This window comes from Pan troglodytes, chromosome 4 (genome assembly GCF_028858775.2).
Source record: "Pan troglodytes isolate AG18354 chromosome 4, NHGRI_mPanTro3-v2.0_pri, whole genome shotgun sequence".
NCBI lineage: Eukaryota > Metazoa > Chordata > Mammalia > Primates > Hominidae > Pan > Pan troglodytes.
In genome coordinates, this window is record NC_072402.2 from 135,906,065 (window position 1) to 135,928,949 (window position 22,885).

Below are 22,885 nucleotides of genomic sequence, written 5' to 3' on the forward strand. Positions count from 1 at the left end.
TGCCCGTTCCCGTCGCCATCTTGGCCCCGAAGTCTCCAACCCTGAGGAGAGACGGTCTGGTAGGGCCGAAACCCTGGAATTCTGGGAAATAGTGTACCGGCGTTGGTTCGCGGTGCCTCCTGGGAAATGTCGTTTTTCCCCTTAAGACAAAGCAAGCACCCTAAACCAGTTATCCTGTGCACTCCTGTTAAGATTGTTGCTAAGGAAGGACAGGAGTTGGCGGCTGAAGACTCAAGATTTCCTTTAGGCTCTTAGGTAAGAAATGTCTAAGGTTCAAGGAAAAACGTTAAGTTGGAAGAATCCCAGGCAAAATAACTGCGAATCCACGACAGTTGGTAACCCGGACCCACATTAGATCTGAGCGGTCAAGCGGAAGCGAACGACTGGAATTCCAGTCAGGCCCGCCCCTTTTCCTTACGCGGATTGGTAGCTGCAGGCTTCCCTATCTGATTGGCCGAACGAACGCAGCGCGTAATTTAAAATATTGTATCTGTAACAAAGCTGCACCTCGTGGGCGGAGTTGTGCTCTGCGGCTGCGAAAGTCCAGCTTCGGCGACTAGGTGTGAGTGAGCCAGTATCCCAGGAGGAGCAAGTGGCACGTCTTCGGGTGAGTGTGCGGCTGTGCTGGAGCCCGGGTTACCAGCTCTTGCCCGCGCGGAATAGGCTTTAAGAAATCGGAGCTGCAGCCATCTGTTTTTCTCTTAATGCTGCATCTGTGTTCTCACGGTGGTCCTTGGGGTGAGGTTAGAGAAGGAGCCGAGGGATCCTGACACCACCTCCACAGCACCGGCGGGCGAGGTGCCCTACTTTAGGCGTAGCCTTCTGCTTTTGGAGCCAGATTTCTGTGGACTTCTGTTCGCGTTCAGAAATGCCGCCTCAAACTTCTCTCAATTGTTCATTAAGTGAACTTCTCTCATTCCCTTCCCCTTTGCCGATAATTGGAGGGGAAAAGAAGTAGGAAGCGGGACACGGTGTCCTGGGGCAAGGGACTTATTACCTAAAATTCGCGGCCCCTTCTGTCCCTAAAGGTTCTTCTCCCTGCCCACTTTTTGGTCTCTTTTTAGACCTAGGCTGCCCCTGCCGTCATGTCGCAAGGGATCCTTTCTCCGCCAGCGGGCTTGCTGTCCGATGACGATGTCGTAGTTTCTCCCATGTTTGAGTCCACAGCTGCAGATTTGGGGTCTGTGGTACGCAAGAACCTGCTATCAGACTGCTCTGTCGTCTCTACCTCCCTAGAGGACAAGCAGCAGGTAAAGGAACTGGGGAGTGGCTGGGGCGGAAAGTGATATCCTCAGGCCAATAATTGTCCATACAGGGTAGTATGAGGTCAAAGACTAGCAATCCTAAAGGTCTGAGATCAATTCAAAATTAAGGGCATTTAGGACAAAATGGCTATGAAAAGAAAAAAAAATTAAGGGCATGACAAGTAAAAAAAAAAATTGAGTTGTGTGTCCAGAAGAACTATAATTTGCATTGCATTAATGAAATACCCTCAAATGCATGCTCTTAGTTAATCTTTCAGGGAATAATAGTTATCTCTCTTTGCCTTGAGGCCCAGTTGTGCTAAATAATTTGCACAAGGTCATATAGGCATTATGTAAGTGGAATGTATGTTCAGGTTTTAATAGTATCACCATAGCTTCAATTTGTTGTAGGTTTCCTGCTAGGCCAGGGTTTCTCAGTTACAGCATTATTGACATTTGGGGCTAGACAGTTCTTGTAGGGATCTGTCCTGTACATTTCAAGATGTTTAATAGCATTCTTGGCATTTACCCACTAGATGTCAGTAGTGCCTTCCCATTTGTGACAATCAAAAAATGTCTTCAGGCACTTCAGGCATTGCTAAATGGCCCTTGGAGTGGAAATGACCCTGGTTGAGAAACACTGTACTAGGTCCTATGCTAAACATTAACATACATTGTCACATTTTGTGCTCTTATAGAGTTTCTCTTAGAGACTTATGAAGTTCCATGAGAGCATGGTCCTTGATGATGTCTCTCACTATGGACTATCAGAGCTTCTCAGTTCCTAGGCCATAGTAGACACTCTAAATATCTGGGGTTTTTTTGTTTGTTTTCGAGATGGAGTCTCGCTCTGTCCCCCAGGCTGGTGTGCAGTGGCACAATCTCTGCTCAGTGCAACCTCCGCCTCCCTGGTTCAAGCAGTTCTCCCTGCCTCAGCCTCCTGAGTAGCTGGAATTACAGGCACCCACCACCAAGCCCAGCTAATTTTTGTATTTTTAGTAGAGATGGGGTTTTGCTGTGTTGGCCAGACTGATCTGGAACTCCTGACCTCAGGTGATCCACCCTCTTTGGCCTCCCAAAGTGCTGGGATTACAGGCGTGAGCCCCTGCACCCGGCCTCTAAGTATCTGTTGAATGAATGACATAGGTGCTATTATTAACCCCATTCTGCAGATGAGGAAACTGAGGCCAAGAATTTCAAGAACTCATAATTCAAGGTCTCATAGTTACTAAGTCATGGAATTGGGACTCAAATTCAAGTGTTTGCCTCTGCTTTGCTTTAATATCACATACTAATTTTCATATCAGTCAATAAATTCTAACTCAGATCATCGGTGTGGCAAGCCACATTTGCAGGATAATGACGAGACAGGGAAGGGTGACAAAGTAGTAAAAATGTCCATGTGGGTTGGAATGATTGTAGAACCAAAGAGTAGCTGCACAGAGACATTTGAGGTGAAATGGGGTAGTGTTATCATAGTTCCTAGAAACTACTGTTTGCCCATTTGCTCAGAGGTAACTGCTGAAATTAATCTGTGGTTCTGGGCTGGAATTCTCCCACAGGTTCCATCTGAGGACAGTATGGAGAAGGTGAAAGTATACTTGAGGGTTAGGCCCTTGTTACCTTCAGAGTTGGAACGACAGGAAGATCAGGTAAGTGTCTGAGAAGGGAGGATTTAAGGTGAAATGATGCAGTACAAAAGATTCCCAGGAATGCCTTCTGTGACAACTGTATTTTCTCCCTTCTCAGGGTTGTGTCCGTATTGAGAATGTGGAGACCCTTGTTCTACAAGCACCCAAGGACTCTTTTGCCCTGAAGAGCAATGAACGGGGAATTGGCCAAGCCACACACAGGTTCACCTTTTCCCAGGTATGGAGGGTACTGGTTTGTGAACAAAAGACCAACATGTAAGGGCAACTTTATTCCCTCTTTAGAGGGAAAGCTTCTCTTCCTGACTGTGAGTTCCTTGTATATGCACACCTACAATTTTGAGGGCCCTAGTTATGTGTTAGTCAATGTGTCAAGTAACATATGTATATCAGTTCTGAAAAATTCTATTGTTATTATCATTATTTCCTTATTTTCCTCACAAGGATAGTGTGGCTCAATGAATGTAATATTGCTGAAGCCATGTAGCTAGTCACTAGTAGAGTTTCCTAACTCTGAGTCTAGATCCATGTATCTCCAAAGCCCATACTTGTGGGCCATTATATTGCCCCATTGTGTGTGCAGCATCAGGCCTAGGGCATAGCATTCCTTAAGTGTTTGTTGATTTGGTGGAAGGATGGACTAGCAGAGAGTGCTTGAGTCCTCAGTGTTTAGGGAACAGCCAGCAGCACTGCAGGAAGAAGCTGCTTGAGTGGTCTCCAGAGCCAACCACTCAGGAAGGAATATATCTGCTGGCTCTGCACAGGAGGCAAGTGGGAGATGAAGGAGAGGCCTCTAAAAAACTGGGTCTCTCTCTAGATCTTTGGGCCAGAAGTGGGACAGGCATCCTTCTTCAACCTAACTGTGAAGGAGATGGTAAAGGATGTACTCAAAGGGCAGAACTGGCTCATCTATACATATGGAGTCACTAACTCAGGGAAAACCCACACGATTCAAGGTGAGTAGTAAGCCTTCACGGGATTCCTGATTGGCTGGTAATGGTGTTGTTTTTACCTTTTGAGACTCTGAGTTAGGGGGAGAAGGGCACTTGCCTCAGCTGTCCATCTTTCATATGCCTCCAGGTACCATCAAGGATGGAGGGATTCTCCCCCGGTCCCTGGCGCTGATCTTCAATAGCCTCCAAGGCCAACTTCATCCAACACCTGATCTGAAGCCCTTGCTCTCCAATGAGGTAATCTGGCTAGACAGCAAGCAGATCCGACAGGAGGAAATGAAGAAGCTGTCCCTGCTAAATGGAGGCCTCCAAGAGGTAAAGCATTGGTATCCATGGCAGTGGGGGTAGGGGGTACAAATCTCGGGGAAGTTTTGTGCTTACCTTCTCCCTGTGCCCCTCCAGGAGGAGCTGTCCACTTCCTTGAAGAGGAGTGTCTACATCGAAAGTCGGATAGGTACCAGCACCAGCTTCGACAGTGGCATTGCTGGGCTCTCTTCTATCAGTCAGTGTACCAGCAATAGCCAGCTGGATGGTATGTACCGTGACTGGGCTCTGCCAAGAAATAGTAGGAACTCACTCCCTGTTCCTAATAGCTGCCAGGAGTACAGACCAGAGGTTGCAATCTGAGGTCTGCCTTCCAAGGCCCCTGCAGGCCAAAAGAGAGGTGAACTGCTCTAGGTTGATGCCCTATACATTGGCTTCTTCTCCAGAAACAAGTCATCGATGGGCACAGCCAGACACTGCCCCACTACCTGTCCCGGCAAACATTCGCTTCTCCGTCTGGATCTCATTCTTTGAGATCTACAACGAACTGCTTTATGACCTATTAGAACCGCCTAGCCAACAGCGCAAGAGGCAGACTTTGCGGCTATGCGAGGATCAAAATGGCAATCCCTATGTGAAAGGTAAAGGAACATGGGGGAAGCTGGCATGAACCCTGGAGGGCAACTGGGGAGAGACTGGCAAAAGAGTTGGATGTTCCCATCTTACACCCCTCTCCTTTGGCCCCAGATCTCAACTGGATTCATGTGCAAGATGCTGAGGAGGCCTGGAAGCTCCTAAAAGTGGGTCGTAAGAACCAGAGCTTTGCCAGCACCCACCTCAACCAGAACTCCAGCCGCAGGTGAGTAGATTGTAAGAATAAACTCTTCACTGTGTTCCAGGAAACATTAGTCCTCTGCCTGGTCATGGAAAATGTGCAACGACTTTTTGTTTTTCTTAACTTCCAGTCACAGCATCTTCTCAATCAGGATCCTACACCTTCAGGGGGAAGGAGATATAGTCCCCAAGATCAGCGAGTAAGTTTATCCATTTAGAAATTTGGGCTCCTTGGCCATAAATGATAGTTGGGAAAGCATGGAGGAGGTCCTCAGGGGAACTACGTGTTCTCCTTCTTTGGGTACAGAGATTCTTAGTGGGCCGTCCCCTCTCCAGAATTATACAAAGGGCCAGAAGGCTCATAACATGTGAGGCCCTTATGTCAGATCCTGTGCATCATTCTAGGCTGTCACTCTGTGATCTGGCTGGCTCAGAGCGCTGCAAAGATCAGAAGAGTGGTGAACGGTTGAAGGAAGCAGGAAACATTAACACCTCTCTGCACACCCTGGGCCGCTGTATTGCTGCCCTTCGTCAAAACCAGCAGAACCGGTGAGCTTTTGACTATAATTCCTGGGCTCTGCAATTTGCTAAGAGACTTCCTGGTCACCACTGGGGATGGTGCTAGGATACCCAAAGGGCTGGTGTTCTGCTCACAGCTCTATTATCTCTGATTCTCTGCCAGGTCAAAGCAGAACCTGGTTCCCTTCCGTGACAGCAAGTTGACTCGAGTGTTCCAAGGTTTCTTCACAGGCCGAGGCCGTTCCTGCATGATTGTCAATGTGAATCCCTGTGCATCTACCTATGATGAAACTCTTCATGTGGCCAAGTTCTCAGCCATTGCTAGCCAGGTGAGAAGCTAGAGGTGTGATGGGTGTGCGCACTTGGAACTGGTAACTCTAAGAAAGCTCCTAGGGACTACTTATGGAGTCAAGTAAGATATTTTTTTTCCCTCTAGCTTGTGCATGCCCCACCTATGCAACTGGGATTCCCATCCCTGCACTCGTTCATCAAGGAACATAGTCTTCAGGTATCCCCCAGCTTAGAGAAAGGGGCTAAGGCAGACACAGGCCTTGATGATGATATTGAAAATGAAGCTGACATCTCCATGTATGGCAAAGAGGTGAGAATACAAGAAAGCTTTAGTGTAGCAGCTTAGTAGCTACACATTTTTCCATGGTGCCTTCCAGGTGGGCTTGTGCCTTTTGAGGGCATGAGCATCTGATGACCTCTGACATGTGTGTCTCTCCTAGGAGCTCCTACAAGTTGTGGAAGCCATGAAGACACTGCTTTTGAAGGAACGACAGGAAAAGCTACAGCTGGAGATGCATCTCCGAGATGAAATTTGCAATGAGATGGTAGAACAGATGCAACAGCGGGAACAGTGGTGCAGGTACTAGCTGAGTGACCCCTCTTGCTCTGTCACCTGGGACAGAGGGTGGGAAGTAAGGAGTTAGGTGGAGTTGTGCCTCAAGATCTGTTCCCCAAGTTCACTCCTCAGAACCTTCACTTTACCTCTCTTTTCTCCTCTGTTTCTGACAGTGAACATTTGGACACCCAAAAGGAACTATTGGAGGAAATGTATGAAGAAAAACTAAATATCCTCAAGGAGTCACTGACAAGTTTTTACCAAGAAGAGATTCAGGTGAGTTGCCCTGAGCCAGCTCCAATTAGCTGCTCAGATTTCCATCACTAGCTTGCCTGAAGTAAAGAGATTTTATAAACTACTCCAGTAAGGGCAGGAATATATAACTGCCTTTTCTCTATTCCCCATAGTGCTTTGGGTTCAATCTATGTTTGGTGAATTGATTAAGGGTTTAGTTGGCCAGGAAATCGTATTAAGTGCTAACAACAGGTTTTCAAGGGATCAGTGTCACAAGTGCTTTGTTTGTTCAGTCATCTGTCTTAGCAATATTTTTCTGGCTCTGCAAAGAATTGTGCTCTCTGCTTCCCTCTTAGGAGCGGGATGAAAAGATTGAAGAGCTAGAAGCTCTCTTGCAGGAAGCCAGACAACAGTCAGTGGCCCATCAGCAATCAGGGTCTGAATTGGCCCTACGGCGGTCACAAAGGTTGGCAGCTTCTGCCTCCACCCAGCAGCTTCAGGAGGTTAAAGCTAAATTACAGCAGTGCAAAGCAGAGCTAAACTCCACCACTGAAGGTGAGGAAAGAGACAGGCAGGAAACATAACAGTGGTTCAGGGAAGAGCTGTTACTTAAACCCAGGCCTTCTAACTCCTGCTCTAACATAATTTCCTAAACTGCAAGCTACATCCCCCTGACATTTCAATCTAGGATACACATAGCCTCACTTTTTATATTTGCTGCAAGCTACTGTTAACTCAGTTAAAGAGGTTAGTCCAAGGCTAAAAAAACCCCACATATTTTAAGTTTCCTGTTTCCTTCCCTCAGAGTTGCATAAGTATCAGAAAATGTTAGAACCACCACCCTCAGCCAAGCCCTTCACCACTGATGTGGACAAGAAGTTAGAAGAGGGCCAGAAGGTAATTACCATTCTCTGTTTACCAGACTCTTACCTAAGGCAATTTCCCACATCCAACACTCTATCACTGGTTCATGTGAAGACAAGATGTTTTTTGTGCACAGTTCTGGAGAGTGGCTATTTCACTCAGCTGACTAGCCTTTCTAATTTTACTTCTCTTCAAATGGCTACGTGACCTCTCCAGATCATTATCCTGGTTGCTCTTGGCCACAATATGATTCCTACTTCCCCTTTTTCAGAATATAAGGCTGTTGCGGACAGAGCTTCAGAAACTTGGTGAGTCTCTCCAATCAGCAGAGAGAGCTTGTTGCCACAGCACTGGGGCAGGAAAACTTCGTCAAGCCTTGACCACTTGTGATGACATCTTAATCAAACAGGTTAGGGCAAACTATATACCCACTTCTGTCCTACCAGCCCACTCCAGTGTATATGTGAGAAAGGAAAGAGGACCAGAAGAAAAAGGTAAAGATTTTTAGGCTGAATTTATAGTGAGAGCAGTATATTTGCAAAATAAAAATAACTATTCTTTGTTAAGCATTTACTAAGTACCAGGCACTGTGCTAAGTAATTTATAGACATTTTCTGTCACAACCACCTTAGGGAGGTAGTTACTGTCATATTTCATCTAAGATGCTATTGATTATAAGAAACCATTATTTTATGTACTACTAAGAAAAAAGTAACAATTTAGATATGACATTTCTCATCAGTAAGATGCATCCTGATTCCAAAGAGATTAAAATGTTAAAATTGTGTATCTTAAACTAAACTCAACATTTAATTTGACATTTAGAGACTGAGGCACTTAAAAATTAAATTTACTCAAGCTCATACTACCTTATGTGTTAGAAGATGTCCTATTCAGCACTGCTTATGTTTTGTTCTCAGAAAATGTCCCCTTATTCAGTTATAAGCTCCGACCTTAAAGAGTTTTAATCTTTGAAGAAACAGTTGTTAGTAACTAGTAATGGATGGTATGTATTACCCTTAGCCCTCTCGTTTCTCTAATATACCAGACAAAAGTGTTTTCTATAACTTTATTGATCTTCCTTAGGACCAGACTCTGGCTGAACTGCAGAACAACATGGTGCTAGTGAAACTGGACCTTCGGAAGAAGGCAGCATGTATTGCTGAGCAGTATCATACTGTGTTGAAACTCCAAGGCCAGGTTTCTGCCAAAAAGCGCCTTGGTACCAACCAGGAAAATCAGCAACCAAACCAACAACCACCAGGGAAGAAACCATTCCTTCGAAATTTACTTCCCCGAACACCAACCTGCCAAAGCTCAACAGACTGCAGCCCTTATGCCCGGATCCTACGCTCACGGCGTTCCCCTTTACTCAAATCTGGGCCTTTTGGCAAAAAGTACTAAGGCTGTGGGGAAAGAGAAGAGCAGTCATGGCCCTGAGGTGGGTCAGCTACTCTCCTGAAGAAATAATAGGTCTCTTTTATGCTTTACCATATATCAGGAATTATATCCAGGATGCAATACTCAGACACTAGCTTTTTTCCCACTTTTGTATTATAACCACCTATGTAATCTCATGTTGTTGTTTTTTTTTATTTACTTATATGATTTCTATGCACACAAAAACAGTTATATTAAAGATATTATTGTTCACATTTTTTATTGAATTCCAAATGTAGCAAAATCATTAAAACAAATTATAAAAGGGACAGAAAAATTAAGAATCAAACATCATTCTGGACCATGGGAACCTTGAAAAGGCATGGCAGTGGAGACCAGTAACTAGTATACAGCTTGCCTGAGAAGGCTTAGTAACAAATGAATTCAAGTCGTATTAGATATTCTAAACCTTCCTTAATATAAGATGAAGTGTCATATGTTAGGAGGTAAAAACGTAACACAAAATTCTGGGAATAAGAATAAAGTCTGGACCCTGAGCTCAGAATGATCCATAGCATCTACTGTGCAAATATATTACAGCAGACATTATAGCATATTACCTCCTGCTGTACACACATGCACAGGCCTGAAACTCTCCAAGAGCACCATAAGAATGATTCCCTTTACCTCATCTAGATAAAGGCTGAAAAAAATGTATTCTGTTGCAGATGGGAGGGAAAAAAATAGACAATTACATTGAAAATTTATTAAAACAGACCAGCTTGAAGTGAGTTTATTCTTGTCTGTATAATCACAAACGTTATTTCCAAATGTCCATGAAATTATCTATAATCCTATCTCCTTGCTGGCTTTGGTAGGAGTATAGCTAACAATATAGCCATCTTTTGCCCTCAGTAAGGGCTATCAGCAGTTCCAAGCTCTGTGAGATTATTTTTGCCCTTCTTTTATTCAACTCTAGTTGAATAAAGTTACTTCCAATTTGAAAGCTTTAGAAGACCCCCCCCCCCCCCAAAACTGTTTTGGAAGATTGTCTCCCTAGAGAGTAAGAACAAATGGATAGCTCTATTCCATTTAAACCTAATCTCTGACATCAGAATAGGGATCATGCTCAGCAAATCCAAGAGCAAGGTCATTTGTATCCATTGCTCTGACTTCTTCCTAGGGTACTCAGTGCCCTACTGCCAGCTCAGGGTAGAGTGGCAGGCTTTCCTCCTTTCTTTCACTCTCAGCAGCATTGAAACTTTGTTCCTGTAGCATTGCCTGTGCTAAAGTGCTATAAAAGGGACTTTCTTGGGGGCCAAAAAAAAAAAAAAGCATTCAGGGAAGAAGGCCAAGATCTATAGCCACTCTTTGGACATAAGTGAGACAGAAGTACTTCTAACTGGCAAGATAATGTCTGTTCCTGCCAGGATTCTGTCAGTTGGCCTCTGAAGGTAATTATACAAGCTGTCCCTATGGAGCTGTTGCCATCTGTAGAAACAAGAAGAGCTGAGGTCCTTGGAACAGACGTGCTGTTCTTTACATGGAGGTAAGGCTTAATTAAGATGGGTCTAACAATGTGCTGGCTTGAGAGTAGCCAACTATGGCGTGACAGAAGACAAGTTGAGTGGAGAAACTCTGCGTGTGGGGGTATTGTTAGCAGAGAGTGAAGCAGGTAGGAAAAAGGGAGCAGGCACCTCGGTGGTAGGAGTCTCGCCTTGGTTCCGAAGCTGTAGGATTTGCCGGAGTAAGGCCTTACCTTCTTCCCGGGTCTGCAACAAAGTCAGGGAAATGTTTCAAAACATGCCCAAAGCTAGTCTCGAAAACAAGTTATTAAGATGCTGTTAAACAAGTTCCACAGATCAAGGAGGCGGTAGGCTTGCTTGTTTTTTTTTTTGAGATGGAGTCTCACTGTGTCACCCAGGCTACAGTGCAGTGGTGTGATCAAGGCTCACTGCAGCCTCGACCTCACTGCAGAGGATCAAGTGATCCTCTCACCTCAGCCTCCTGAGTAGCTGGGACCACAGGCATGCACCACCAAACCTGGCAAAATTTATTTTTTGTAGAGACAAGCTCTCCCTTTTTTGTCCAGGCTGGTCTTGAACTCCTGGACACAAGCGATCCTCCTGCCTCAGCCTCCCAAAGTGTTGGGATTATAGGTGTGAGCCGTTTGCCTGGCCAAGGTAGGCTTTCCACTTAAATATCTTATGTTCTAGCCTAAAATTCAAACCTTTTATTAAAGAACTGATACTCACATCATTAAATGCACAACACTTTTGTGCACAAGTTGAAGCTTCATCCCACAGTTTGCACTTAAAATAGTACTGGGCCAGATAGCGAAAGGCAGTGCTTTCCTCCAAGTGTTCTACTATTTCCTAGAAAGGGAAAGCAAAATTACTGAGGTGACAGTAATAATATCAGCAGTACAATTCTCATGGTATGATACATACCCCACAGGAATAGATATCTTGGATATATTTGATGTAACACTGGGCAGCCTGTTCTGACTCAGTCAACTGTTCATGAAGCCTACAAAAGAAACTGATCTTTAAGTACCAATGATATCCCAAAGCAACTTAGTGATAAAAAAAGTAAAAGTACATAAGACCAAAAAAAAACAATACATAGGTATCAATTTTGACATAAATGACACTCTTGGAACTAGAATAGTATTAGATGTGATAGTTACTGTTATCAAAGCTTAGAATCATTACTCTGCTAATGATGGAAGGAGAGTCAGTAAATATTAATATCTAAGCTAGATAATCCATCCTTGCAAAAATTATCTAGTAATACCCAGAGTAAAGTGGCTCATGCCTGTAATCCCAGCACTTTGGGAGGCCAAGGAGGGCAGATCACTTGAGGTCAGGAGTTTGAGACCAGCATGGCCAACAAGGTGAAACCTCATCTCTACTAAAAGTAGAAAAATTAGCCGGGCGTTGTGACACATGCCTGTAATCCCATCTACTCAGGAAGCTGGAGCAGGAGAATTGCTTTAACTCGGGAGGTGGAGGTTGCAGTGAGCCAAGATCATACCACTACACTCCAGCCTGGGCCACAGAGTGAGACTCTGACTCAAAAAAAAAAAAAAAAAAAGCTGGGCACTGTGGCTCACACCTGTAATCCCAGCACTTTGGGAGGCCAAGATGGGTGGGTCATCAGAGATCAGGAGTTCAAGACCAGCCTGGCCAACATGGCAAAACTCTGTCTCTACTAAAAAATACAAAAATTAGCCAGGTGTGGTGGCAAGCGCCTGTAATCCCAGCTACTCGGGAGACTGAGGCAGGAGAATCATTTGAACCCAGGAGGCAGAGGTTGCACTCTAGCCTCCGTGACAGAGCAAGACTCCGTCTCAAAAAAAAAAAAGACAACAAGTGGCCAGGCATGGTGGCATAGGGCCATAATCCTAGCTACTCTCTAATCTGGCTGAGACCAATGACTTCAAGACCAACCTGGTCATCACAGCAAGATCCTATCTATAAATTACAAAAATAAAAAAAAAAGATACCAAGCAACTCAATTTTTTTCCTAAGAATCCAGACAGGAACCTCTCTACATTTAAGAACCTCTTTGCCTACTATTTGAGTTATTCCTAATTTTTCTGGCCCTTAGCAGGAAATTAATACTGAAAGTAGTTTTCCTAGAGTACTCTGACACAAAAATGTTATCCTTTCTTCAAATCAATCTTGATCTCTTGCTTTAATAGGAAAGCAACGGCCCTCCTTCAAGAGAAGTAGCATTCTCTTTTTATTTTTTTTATTTTGAGACGGAGTTTTGCTCTTGTTGCCCAGGCTGGAGTGCAATGGCGCGATCTCGGCTCACTGCAACCTCCACCTCCCAGGTCTTGAACTCCTGACCTCAGGTCATCCACCTCCCTCAGCCGCCCAAAGTGCTAGAATTACAGGCATGAGCCACTGCACCTGGCCAGAAGTGGCATTCTCTAGGGACAAGATGGCTACATTCACAAACCAGCATTCACACACCCTGCTACATCCCTACACCTGTGTAGAATGATGGGTGTATGGGAGGCTCTAGACCATGCAGGACCCACCATCCCAGAGAAGCCAACAGAAATATCAATAGCATTTCACTCCTTTCACTCACTTTGCCAGTTTCACCAGAGCCATTTTCTCCACATCTCCCACGGCGTAAGCTCTCCAATAACACTGTCAAAAAAATAAACTGGTCATTTTGACCATTGTCCCATGTGCCACAACTAAATCATATGAAGGTTAAGACCCTGCAAGCCTCCCAGAAGTTCAGATTTATAGAATGCAAGACATTTTTACTAGTTCTGATAGGTCTAGGCTACACACTGACATTCCCACTGATGACCTTGGCCCAGCTTTGCTTTCAGACTATGTATCTATAAATATTCAGACTTTCCTATGCACCTAGATCAGAATAAGGAAAAAATTAGAGCACAGATAGCCCAACCTTCATCTAAACAGCAGATTTCCACTCAAATTCTTCAGGACCCAATTTAAGGTACCTTTTTGGCTTCCACTAGTTGATTGAGTTTCTCGTAACATTCTCCTAAAGCAACCAGCATGCGAGAATCATTGGGTCTGAGAAAGAAGAACAGGCAGTCTGAGCAAAGACTTTTTACAGAAACTGAAGTTCTCTCTTGAGGAACCAGTACACCACTATTTCAAATCTATGCAACAACTGGTCTTTAACCTGATGCTCCATATAATAGATTACTTTGTGTTCATAATTATACTATTAACCCATTAGTGAAATATACTAAATGAAAATAACCAAACAGCATTCAGCAACTTTAACCTCAGATCCCCAAGAGTCAAAACCATCCACTGTGATTTGTCAATAGCTATCAAAAGAGGAAAAAAAAGTTATTAGCCCTTCCCATATCAGACGCATTGTCAAGTGACCAGGCTTACCGAAGCTGGTGGGCCCGTCTATAATAATAAAGGCAGTAAAATGGCATCTTAAGGATTTCATAGGTCTGCCCGAGGCCATACCAAGCTCTGTAGTCCCGTTTGTTGACCTCAATGGCATGTCTAAGAAATGGAAAAGACAGGTTGTTAAGAAGGCAGAATCAAGGTTGGCAACTTGCAGGCTTAGAGGCTCCTAACCACAGCAATCTGCTCTACCTCACCACCTATAGATAATCACCTATAAGCCTGGATAGCAGCAGACGTGTTCTTCATCTCCATGTACTCATGTCCCATCAGTGTCCAGGCACCAAGATACCGAGGATTTAATTTCAGGGCTCTCTGGAAATATAAGGCTGCTTTCTCATGCTGAGAACGTAAACTGTAATAATTGCCTGATTAAAAATCAAACAAAAAAACGAATAATCAGAAAGGTAAAAATAAAAGTCCATTAAAATAGATAGCATTCCACCAAATGGGCGTGAAACCATAACCCATTCCCTCTAAAGTCCTGGCAAAACACCCAAATTGTACAAAAGGGAAATATTCCCTTGGGAAATATATTTCATCTGTCACACATTCCGGTTAAAAAAAAAAAGTATTCTTAAACACTGCAAGTTTTTATTCCTTTTAATATCACCTGGATACAGCATTTATATACACAGTCTCTTTCTTTCTTTTTTTCTGAGACAAAGTCTTGCTTTGTCACACAGGCTGGAATGCAGTAGTGTAATCACAGCTCACTGCAGCCTCAACCTCCTGAGCTCAAGCAATCCTCCCACATAAGGCTTTCAAGTAGCTGGGAGCACAGGTACATGCCACCAAGCCGGGGTAATTTTTAAATTTTTTTGTGGAGACAGTCTCCCTATGTTGCCAGGGTGGTCTCAAACTCCTGAGCTCAAGCGATCTTCCTGCCTCAGCCTCCCAAAGTGCTGGAATCAAAGGCATGAGCCACCACATCTGGCCTATATACACATTTTCTTAGATTATGCTTTACATTGGTGGTTTTCAAACTATATTCCTTGGAGCCTAGGTTTCTAAAGAGGTACCCAGGCTGGGCACGGTGACTCACGCCTGTAATCCCAGCACTTTGGGAGGCCAAGGTGGACAGATCACCTGAGGTCAGAAGTTTCAGACCAGCCTGGCCAACATGGCAAAACCCTGTCTCTACTAAAAATACAAAAATTAGCCGGGCATGGTGGCGCACATCTGTAGTCCCAGCTACTCAGGAAGCTGAGGCAGGAGAATCGCTTGAACCTGGGAGGCAGAGGTTGCAATGAGCTGAGATTGTGCCACTGCACTCCAGCTTGGGTAATAGAGCAAAACAACATCTTAAAAAAAAAGGAAAAAAAGAGGTATGATTCTGTCTCAAAAAAAAAAACAGGTACCTCAAGGGTTAAAAAGGTAGCATTCTGACCAGGAGTGGTGGATCACGCCTGTAATCCCACCACTTTGGGAGGCTAAGGCAGGCGGATCACCTGAGGTCAGGAGTTTGAGACCAGTCTGACCAATAGGAAGAAACTCGGTCTCTACTAAAAATACAAAATTAGCTGGGCATGGTGGCACATGCCTGTAATCCCAGCTCCTCAGGAGGCTAAGGCAGGAGAATCGCTTGAACCCAGGAGGCAGAGGTTGCGGTGAGCCAAGATCGCACCATTGCACTCCAGCCTGGGCAACAAAAGCAAAACTCCGTCTCCAAAAAAAAAAAAAGGTAGTGCTCTAAGTTTCCCTCTCACACAAGAATCAAAGCAGTTCTATTCTCATTGGTCTTAAAAAGTGGAAGTGAAAGATTTCAGCTGAAGAAAGTATAAGAGCCATCTGTCTTATATCAACTGGTGAATAAACAAAATGTGGCATATCCAAACATGGAATACTACTCAGCAATAAAAGGAACTACTGATACATGCTACAATATGGATGAACCTCAAAAGCATGCTAATGGATGGGAGGCTGAGGCGGGAGGATCACTTAAGGTCAGGAGTTCGAGACCAGCATGGGCAACATAGTGAGACCCTGTCTCTAAAAATAAAAAGTATCCAGGTGTGGTGATATATGCCTGTAGTCCCAGCTACTCCAGAGGCTGAGGCAGGAGAAAGCTTGAGCCCAGGAATTCATGCCACTGCACTCCAGCCTGGTGACAGAGAGAGACCCTGTCTCAAAAAAAAGCTAACTGAAAGAAGCCAGACAATAAGACTAAATATTGCAAGAATCCATTTATATGAAATTCCTGGAATAGGCAAAACTATACAGAAGCAAAGCAGTGGTTGCTGGGGGATGGGAATGGGACTGACTGCAAATACACACGAGGGAACTTTTTTGGGGTGATGGAGTATTCTAAACTGGATTATGGTAATGGTTACAACTGCATAAATTTACAAAAACTCATTGAAATGTAGACTTAACATTTTATGGTATGTAAATTATACCTCAATAAAACTATGTGTTTTTTTGGTGTCTTTTTTTTTTTTTTTTTTTTTGAGACAGAGTTTCGCTCTTGTCGCCCAGGCTGGAGTGCAATGGTACGACCTTGGCTCACTGCACCCTCCGCCTCCCGGATTCTAGCGATTCTCCTGCCTCAGTCTCCTGAGTAGCTGGGATTACAGGTATCCGCCACCACGCCCGGCTAATTTTCATATTTTTAGTAGTGACAGGGTTTCACCATGTTGGCCAGGCTGGTCTCGAACTCCTGAGCTCAGGTGATCCACCCGCTCAGGCTGGTCTTGAACTCCTGGGCTCAAGTAATCCTCCTGCCTCAGCCTCCCTAAGTGCTGAGCCCCTGCACTGGCCTAAGCTATATATTTTTTTAAAAAGAATGAAGAGCTACACCAAGACTAAGAAGGATTTTCATGAAATATTGTTGAATGAGAAAACCAAAATGCAGAGTATGTATATAATATCCTATTTTTGTAAAGCAAGCAGCCCATTAAACCTTGCATATGTATACATACATATTCCTTTTAATGTGGCATGAGAACATGTTAACACAAGTAACTTAAAGGGGGAAAGGTACAGCAAGCAAAAGAAACCCTGCACTTTAAAAAATCTCCTTTATGGGCCAGGCGCAGTGGCTCACATTTTATTATTCTCCTTTTACAGATGAAGGAACTAAAGCACAGAAGGTTAGGTAACTTGTCCAAGATTACACAGCTAGTTAGTATCTAAACCAGAATTTAAAATTGGGCAATCTGGCTCAGAGTCCAAAGCTTAACTATGCTATACTGCAGTATACATATATGTAAAATATATATATAATATATATAATATATATTATATATAATATATAATATATATATTATATATTATATATATTATATAATATATATTATATACATATATATATAAAATAAAATGCTGCCGCTCAAGTAGAGACTGTGACTGACAGGTACAGAAGGGAGCAAGTCACATCAAGACATAAAAGCAAAAGAAGCCAGGACTAAACAAGTAGGAGATTCTTGCCATCTCTACTCTTAAGATTGTCTCATTCTCTCAGTTTCCTTTTCTTCTCTCCATCCTTCTTTCTCCTTTTCACTTCCTCTGAACTGGCTATAATATGAAAGCTAGCGTATTATTTTTTGTCGTATCTAATGTTCCCCGCTCTGATTTTTAAGGTAGGTGGGCTGAATTCAACAAACATTTATTGACTGTATGCAGAAATTTTACTGGGCATTATGGATATATTAAGGAAAAAAACACAATTCATTAAGGAGTTCACCTCGAATGATTATTAAAAGAAAGAAAAAAGAAGCTTCTAAATAATTATTCTTCTCATATATATTGATTTTTTTTTTTTTTTTGAGATGGAGTCTCACTGTTGCCTAGGCTGGAGCACAGTGGCATGATCTTGGCTCACTGCAACCTCCGCCTCCTGGGTTCAAGCAATTCTCCTGCCTCAGCCTCCCGAGTAGCTGGGATTACAGGTGCCTGCCACCACGCCTAGCTAATTTTTGTATTTTTAGTAGAAACAGGGTTTCCATGTTGGCCAGGCTGGTCTCGAACTCCTGACCTTATGATCCACCCGCCTTGGCCTCCCAAAGTGCTGGGATTACAGGCGCTGTGAGCCCCCGTGCCCGGCCTTTTTTTTTGAGATGGAGTCTCGCTCCGTCGCCTAGGCTGGAGTGCAGTGGCACGATCTCGGCTCACTGCAACCTCCGCCTCCAGGGTTCACACCATTCTCCTGCCTCAGCCTCCCGAGTAGCTCGGACTACAGGCGCCTGCCACCACGCCCAGCTAATTTTTTGTATTTTTTGTAGAGACGGGGTTTCACCATGTTAGCCAGGATGGTCTCGATCTCCTGACCTCGTGATCCACCTGCCTTGGCCTCCCAAAGTGTTGGGATTACAGGTGTGAGCCACCACGCCTGGCCTTTTGTTTTCCTTTCTTTTTTTTTTTTTTTTTTTTTTTTTTTTTTTTTTTAAATAGAGACAGGGTCTCACTGTCTAAAGCCAGATGGGGTTGCCCAGGCTGGACTCGAACCCTGGGCTGAGGCCATCTCCTGCCTCAGCCTCCCAAGTCACTAAGACTACTGAAGCTAGTAATTATGCCTGGCTTCCTTTGATTTTAACTGTCTCTGTTTTAAAAAGAACTGTTAAAAATATGTTTAATAAAAAAGAATCATTGTAGTAGTAGAAACCCAGTCTCTACTAAAAATACAAAAAATTAGCCGGGCGTGGTGGCGGGCACCTGTAGTCCCAGCTACTCGGGAGGCTGAGGCAGGAGAATGGTGTAAACCCGGGAGGCAGAGCTTTCAGTGAGCCAATGGCACCACTGCACTCCAGCCTGGATGACAGAGCGAGACTCCGTCTCCAAAAAAAAAAAAAAAAAAAAAAAAGTACATCTATAAAATGCTAGTCATCAAAAATAATACAAGTTTAAATGTACTAACATGAAAAGATGGCAAAGATATATCATTAAGTTAAAAAAAGGAAGTTAGATAGCACTATGTATAATGATACAGTTTTGGCAAGCAAACAATATAGACATACACATGTAATACATACTTTTTTTTTTTTTTTTTTTGAGACGGAGTCTCACTCTATCGCCCAGGCTGGAGTGTAGTGGCACGATCTTGGCTCACTGCAACCTCCACCTCCCGGGTTCATGTGATTCTTCTGCCTCAACTTCCCAAGCAGCTGGGACTACAGGCACATGCCACCACACCCGGCTAATTTTTGGATTTTTAGTAGAGATGGGATTCCACCATATTGGCCAGGCTGGTCTCGAATACCTCATCTCATGATCTGCCTGCCCTGGCATCCCAAAGTGCTGGGATTACAGGCATGAGCCACCGCGCCCAGCCCCTACACATACATTTTTAATATTTGCACAGAAAAATATCCTGGAATCATGTTCACCAAACAATCTTCAGAGTAGGATTAATCAGTGAGCTTTCACATTCTATGGTATGTATTTGTTACCTTTGGCACTTTTGTATTATTGAGTTTTTGTTTGCTTGTTTGTTTGTTTGTTTGTTTGTTTAAGAGATGGGCTCTCACTCTGTTGCCCAGCCCTGGAGTGCAGTGACGTGATCACAGCTGACTGCTGCCCTGACATCTGGGCTTTCAAGCGATCCTCCCGCCTCAGTCTCCTGAGTAGAGGAAACTAAAGGCACGCACCACCATCCCTAGCTAATTGTGGTTATTTTCACATGTGTTACTTATAATAAATATAAATCTTAAAAGAAAAAATGTAGTTAATTCTTACCAATTACACAGCACGTTTCTACACGATATTTATCAATCTCACAGAGGTTATGAGCCAGATAACTCAACTCCGATTTCATGCTCTGGGATAAAAGAAAAAGACAATATAAGCATGAAAAAAGAACTCCCTAAATTATTTTTCCTGTAGCTAATACAAGTGGGTGACAATCCAACCCAGGAGATTAGTGCACAAAAGAGCTTAATCAAATCCAAGCAAGGGAAGCAGCTCACCCTGACATAAAGAAGGTTGGAGAATGTGTCCATATTTTCAATCCTGTAAGGGTCTTGTTTCCTTAGCTCATTAAAAATGGAGAGGGCTTTGTCAATATCTGCAGAAAGAAGATAGTTCAGAAAACAGCACAATGCACCTGTCAGGGTCTGATAGTATTTCATTGTCTTTATTCACTCACCTCTGATATTGTGATAGGCAACTGCAATTTGGGAAACAATATATGAGCTCTTAGAGAAGCCCACATCAATGAGATTCTGATACTTTTGCAGGGCCTCCTCTATCAACTGCAACTCTGTGTATATATGAGCCAGAAAAAACTCTTTCATCCAGGTGTCTGGCAAAGACAGGAACTTCAGCTGGCAGCAGGAGAGAGAGGGACACACTTAATATAACTTGACCTCTCTCTCAAACAAACATCCAGGAACTATCTTTATTATCTAAAGGAATTTATCACTAAAATTTTATTAGAACACCTAGTAATGAAAACAGGACAGTCCAATTAACTGAATATGACTTACAAGCATAATAGGGAGGAATAGCCTAGTTGGGAAAGGCTCCAAAGAAAAGACAGGATTTGAGGTGAGTCTTAGAGAATGGGTAGGATTTGAATACAAAAGGGGAGAGGAAGAGAAAGAAGACAATAGTCTAGACACGGGTAATAGCATAAGGAGAGGCAAAACAGTCATGATGATTGTGAGTGAGTAGGACAAAGAAACTAGCTTGGTTTGCGGGGAGGCTATGTACTGGGAAGTAGCAGAAAAATCAAACTGAACTGGTAGAGCGCATCCTAGGGTACAACAGATAATGGGATACAATAGGGAACCACTGCAAATATTCAGTAAGAGAATGACATGATGACATGGGAGCTTTAAGAATAAGTTTGGAAACAGGCCAGGTGGAATGGCTCAAGCCTGCAACCCCAGCACTTTGGGAGGCTATGGGAAAGGATCCCTTGAGGCCAGGAGTTTGACACCAGCCCTGACAAGAGAGTGAAACCTCATCTCCACAAACAAAAAAAAGAAAGAAATAGTTTGGAAACAGTATGCAGATGACTTGGAAATGGAAGTATAAATATGGGAACCCTAGATAGAAAGTACCCATTACTTATAAGTAATCCAAATTTGAGATGACAACTGAGATGATAAAGGAAACCAAGAGAAAGAGATGTATACAAGAAAGTAACTATGGTTATGTCTCATGACAGACTAGATAAAGGCAGATAAGAGAAAAGGAAGACACAAGTATGACTCTAATATGTCAAGACTGGATGTCGTTAATAGCGGTGCTAGTAAAAGTCTATCAAGTTGGGAGAAATAATTTAGTAGGCAAGACAAGGAATTTGGTTTTGCTATTTTGAATCCAGAGATTGTTTAACAAACCTTCAATGAAAGTCTAGTAGGCAGTTACACATAGGTGAATAAAAGTAAACCAAGATAAGATTTCAGATACAGATTTAGTGACATAAATCATTACTGGGGGAAATCAACAAGACTTTAAGGCCAAAAAAAGGAAGTGTATTGTTGCTTCCATTAACTACTGAAGAACAGCAAAATAAACACTATAGACAATGTCCTCTACTAATGGCTAATAAAATGACTGGAGTTTAAGAACAACTTAGTATACATTATTTCTTTAATAAGCAAATTTCTGAATCTTTACAGAATCCATGACAGCTCAGAAGAGGCCTGAACAATTTTTTGTTTGTTTGTTTGTTTGTTTGAGACAGAGTTTCGCTCTTTCGCCCAGGCTAGAGTGAAATAGCACCATCAGGGCTCACTGCAACCTCTGCCCCTCAAGTTCAAGTGATTCTCTTGCCTCAGCCTCCCGAGTAGCTGGGATTACAGGCATCCACAACCACACCTGGTTAATTTTTATATTTTCAGTAGAGACATGGTTTCACCATGTTGACCAGGCTGGTCTTGAACTCCTGACCTCAGGTGATCCACCCACCTTGGCTTCCCAAAGTGCTAGGATTACAGGCATGAGCCACCGTGCCTGGCCATAATGTTTTAATACAATTCTTGATAGCAGAGAAACCTTTCCTATAGCATCTTTGGGATTAGGGGACAAACTACAATAATATTCAGTCTATAAAATAAGTAAGGGCGTGGTGGTTCATGCCTGTAATCCCAGCACTTTGGGAGATTGAGGCAGGAGGATCACCTGAGGTCAGGAGTTCGAAGCCAGCCTGGCCGACATGGTGAAACCCCGTCTCTACTAAAAATACAAAAATTAGCTGGGGATGGTTGTGCGTGCCTGTAGTCCCAGCTACTTGGGAGGCTGAGGCAGAAGAATTGCTTGAACCTGGGAGGCAGAGGTTGCCGTGAGCCGAGATCGCACCACTGCACTCCAGCCTAGATGAAAGAGCAAGACTCCGTCTCAAACAAAAACAAAAACAAGTCACAATAGAACTGAAATGTGAAAACATGAATATGAAAAAAATATTCTAGTATAACTGGATACAAATCCAACAGCAACTACTGAAAAAGAGCTAGTCATCAGTCTTTCAAACAAAGACTTACTTCCAAAACAGCGAAAAGACACCAGAGGCGCAGCAAAGGGAGAACTATAACCAAAGGCCTGCCAAAACTTTCCCCACCCCTATATTACTACAGAATTACAAAAGGCTTGAAGCAGAGGGTTTTTCACATAGCTCATCACAATTTACCATCTCTTTGTCTGTGATCAGGTTACAGAGTTCTAACCAGGCTCCCCAATGCAAGGGCAAAACATGAGTAGCTTCCACAAACACATCAATGGCCTCTTTAACCAAGTCCAGTTTTCGAAGCACCACACCATACCTGGGAAAAAAAAGAAACAATCACAGAAGTTAATGCTATTTAATAGCTGCTTTCTACTCAGGAGAATATGTTACAGAAAGTTCCAAATTACTGTAACACTTACAGATAAAGTCCAAATCCATCAAGTTCTCGAGCTTGGTGTTTTTTGCTGAGCTCCACTCTCAATTCTCTAAGAGCCTCATTTTTCACTTGTCCTTTTTCCAGGGGGCCTAGGAAAGAAACAGAGTCTCTGTTCTAAGGTTAGGATGCTGGTTTTCATTTTCTTATTTTATTTATTTATTTATTTTTCTAGAGACAGGGTCTCGCTATGTTCCCTAGGCTGGTCTCAAACTCCTGGGCTCAAGTGATCCTTCTGCCTCAGACTCCCAAAGTGCTGGGATTATAGGTGTGAGCCACTGTACCCAGCTCATTTTCATATGCATAGATATTCTCTTTAGCATCAACGAAAGTTACACCTGAAACCTCTAGCA

General features: G+C 43.3%; 3 protein-coding genes across 29 annotated transcripts in view; 1 reads left to right on the forward strand and 2 right to left on the reverse strand.

Annotated features, from left to right (window-relative positions):
• The window catches only part of BRD8 (bromodomain containing 8), a 38,870-nt gene extending 38,732 nt beyond the window's left edge, over positions 1 to 138 (reverse strand). For 24 of the 27 annotated variants that reach the window (XR_010157016.1, XR_010157015.1, XR_010157014.1 and 21 more), the window contains exon 1: positions 1 to 132. Coding sequence is in view for 19 of the 27 variants with exons in the window: in XM_054685204.2 (XP_054541179.1) it covers positions 1 to 19 (19 nt within the window). In the remaining 8 variants the exon portion in view is untranslated. The other 3 variants (XM_063810726.1, XM_063810725.1, XM_016953891.4) reach the window with 1 other exon arrangement.
• Positions 84 to 9,063, forward strand: KIF20A (kinesin family member 20A). The gene is made up of 19 exons (XM_001170694.7): positions 84 to 607; positions 1,065 to 1,250; positions 2,807 to 2,896; positions 2,994 to 3,113; positions 3,711 to 3,849; positions 3,974 to 4,161; positions 4,249 to 4,378; positions 4,557 to 4,751; positions 4,858 to 4,969; positions 5,076 to 5,144; positions 5,350 to 5,493; positions 5,627 to 5,792; positions 5,900 to 6,064; positions 6,195 to 6,334; positions 6,484 to 6,586; positions 6,901 to 7,099; positions 7,350 to 7,441; positions 7,680 to 7,817; positions 8,495 to 9,063. The coding sequence occupies exons 2-19, from the start codon at positions 1,086 to 1,088 to the stop codon at positions 8,810 to 8,812; spliced, it is 2,673 nt and encodes an 890-aa protein (XP_001170694.3). The 5' UTR covers positions 84 to 607; positions 1,065 to 1,085; the 3' UTR covers positions 8,813 to 9,063.
• Positions 9,052 to 22,885, reverse strand: part of CDC23 (cell division cycle 23) — a 25,663-nt gene continuing 11,829 nt past the window's right edge. Inside the window, exons 5-16 of the mRNA XM_517953.8 lie at positions 22,519 to 22,624; positions 22,283 to 22,415; positions 19,793 to 19,970; positions 19,614 to 19,711; positions 19,384 to 19,465; positions 13,925 to 14,078; positions 13,690 to 13,809; positions 13,281 to 13,356; positions 12,893 to 12,954; positions 11,239 to 11,317; positions 11,044 to 11,163; positions 9,052 to 10,560 (exon numbers count right to left, since the gene is read on the reverse strand). Of these exons, the coding sequence (XP_517953.2) occupies positions 10,390 to 10,560; positions 11,044 to 11,163; positions 11,239 to 11,317; positions 12,893 to 12,954; positions 13,281 to 13,356; positions 13,690 to 13,809; positions 13,925 to 14,078; positions 19,384 to 19,465; positions 19,614 to 19,711; positions 19,793 to 19,970; positions 22,283 to 22,415; positions 22,519 to 22,624 (1,379 nt within the window). The 3' untranslated portion in view covers positions 9,052 to 10,389. The remainder of the gene's footprint in view (positions 10,561 to 11,043; positions 11,164 to 11,238; positions 11,318 to 12,892; positions 12,955 to 13,280; positions 13,357 to 13,689; positions 13,810 to 13,924; positions 14,079 to 19,383; positions 19,466 to 19,613; positions 19,712 to 19,792; positions 19,971 to 22,282; positions 22,416 to 22,518; positions 22,625 to 22,885) is intronic.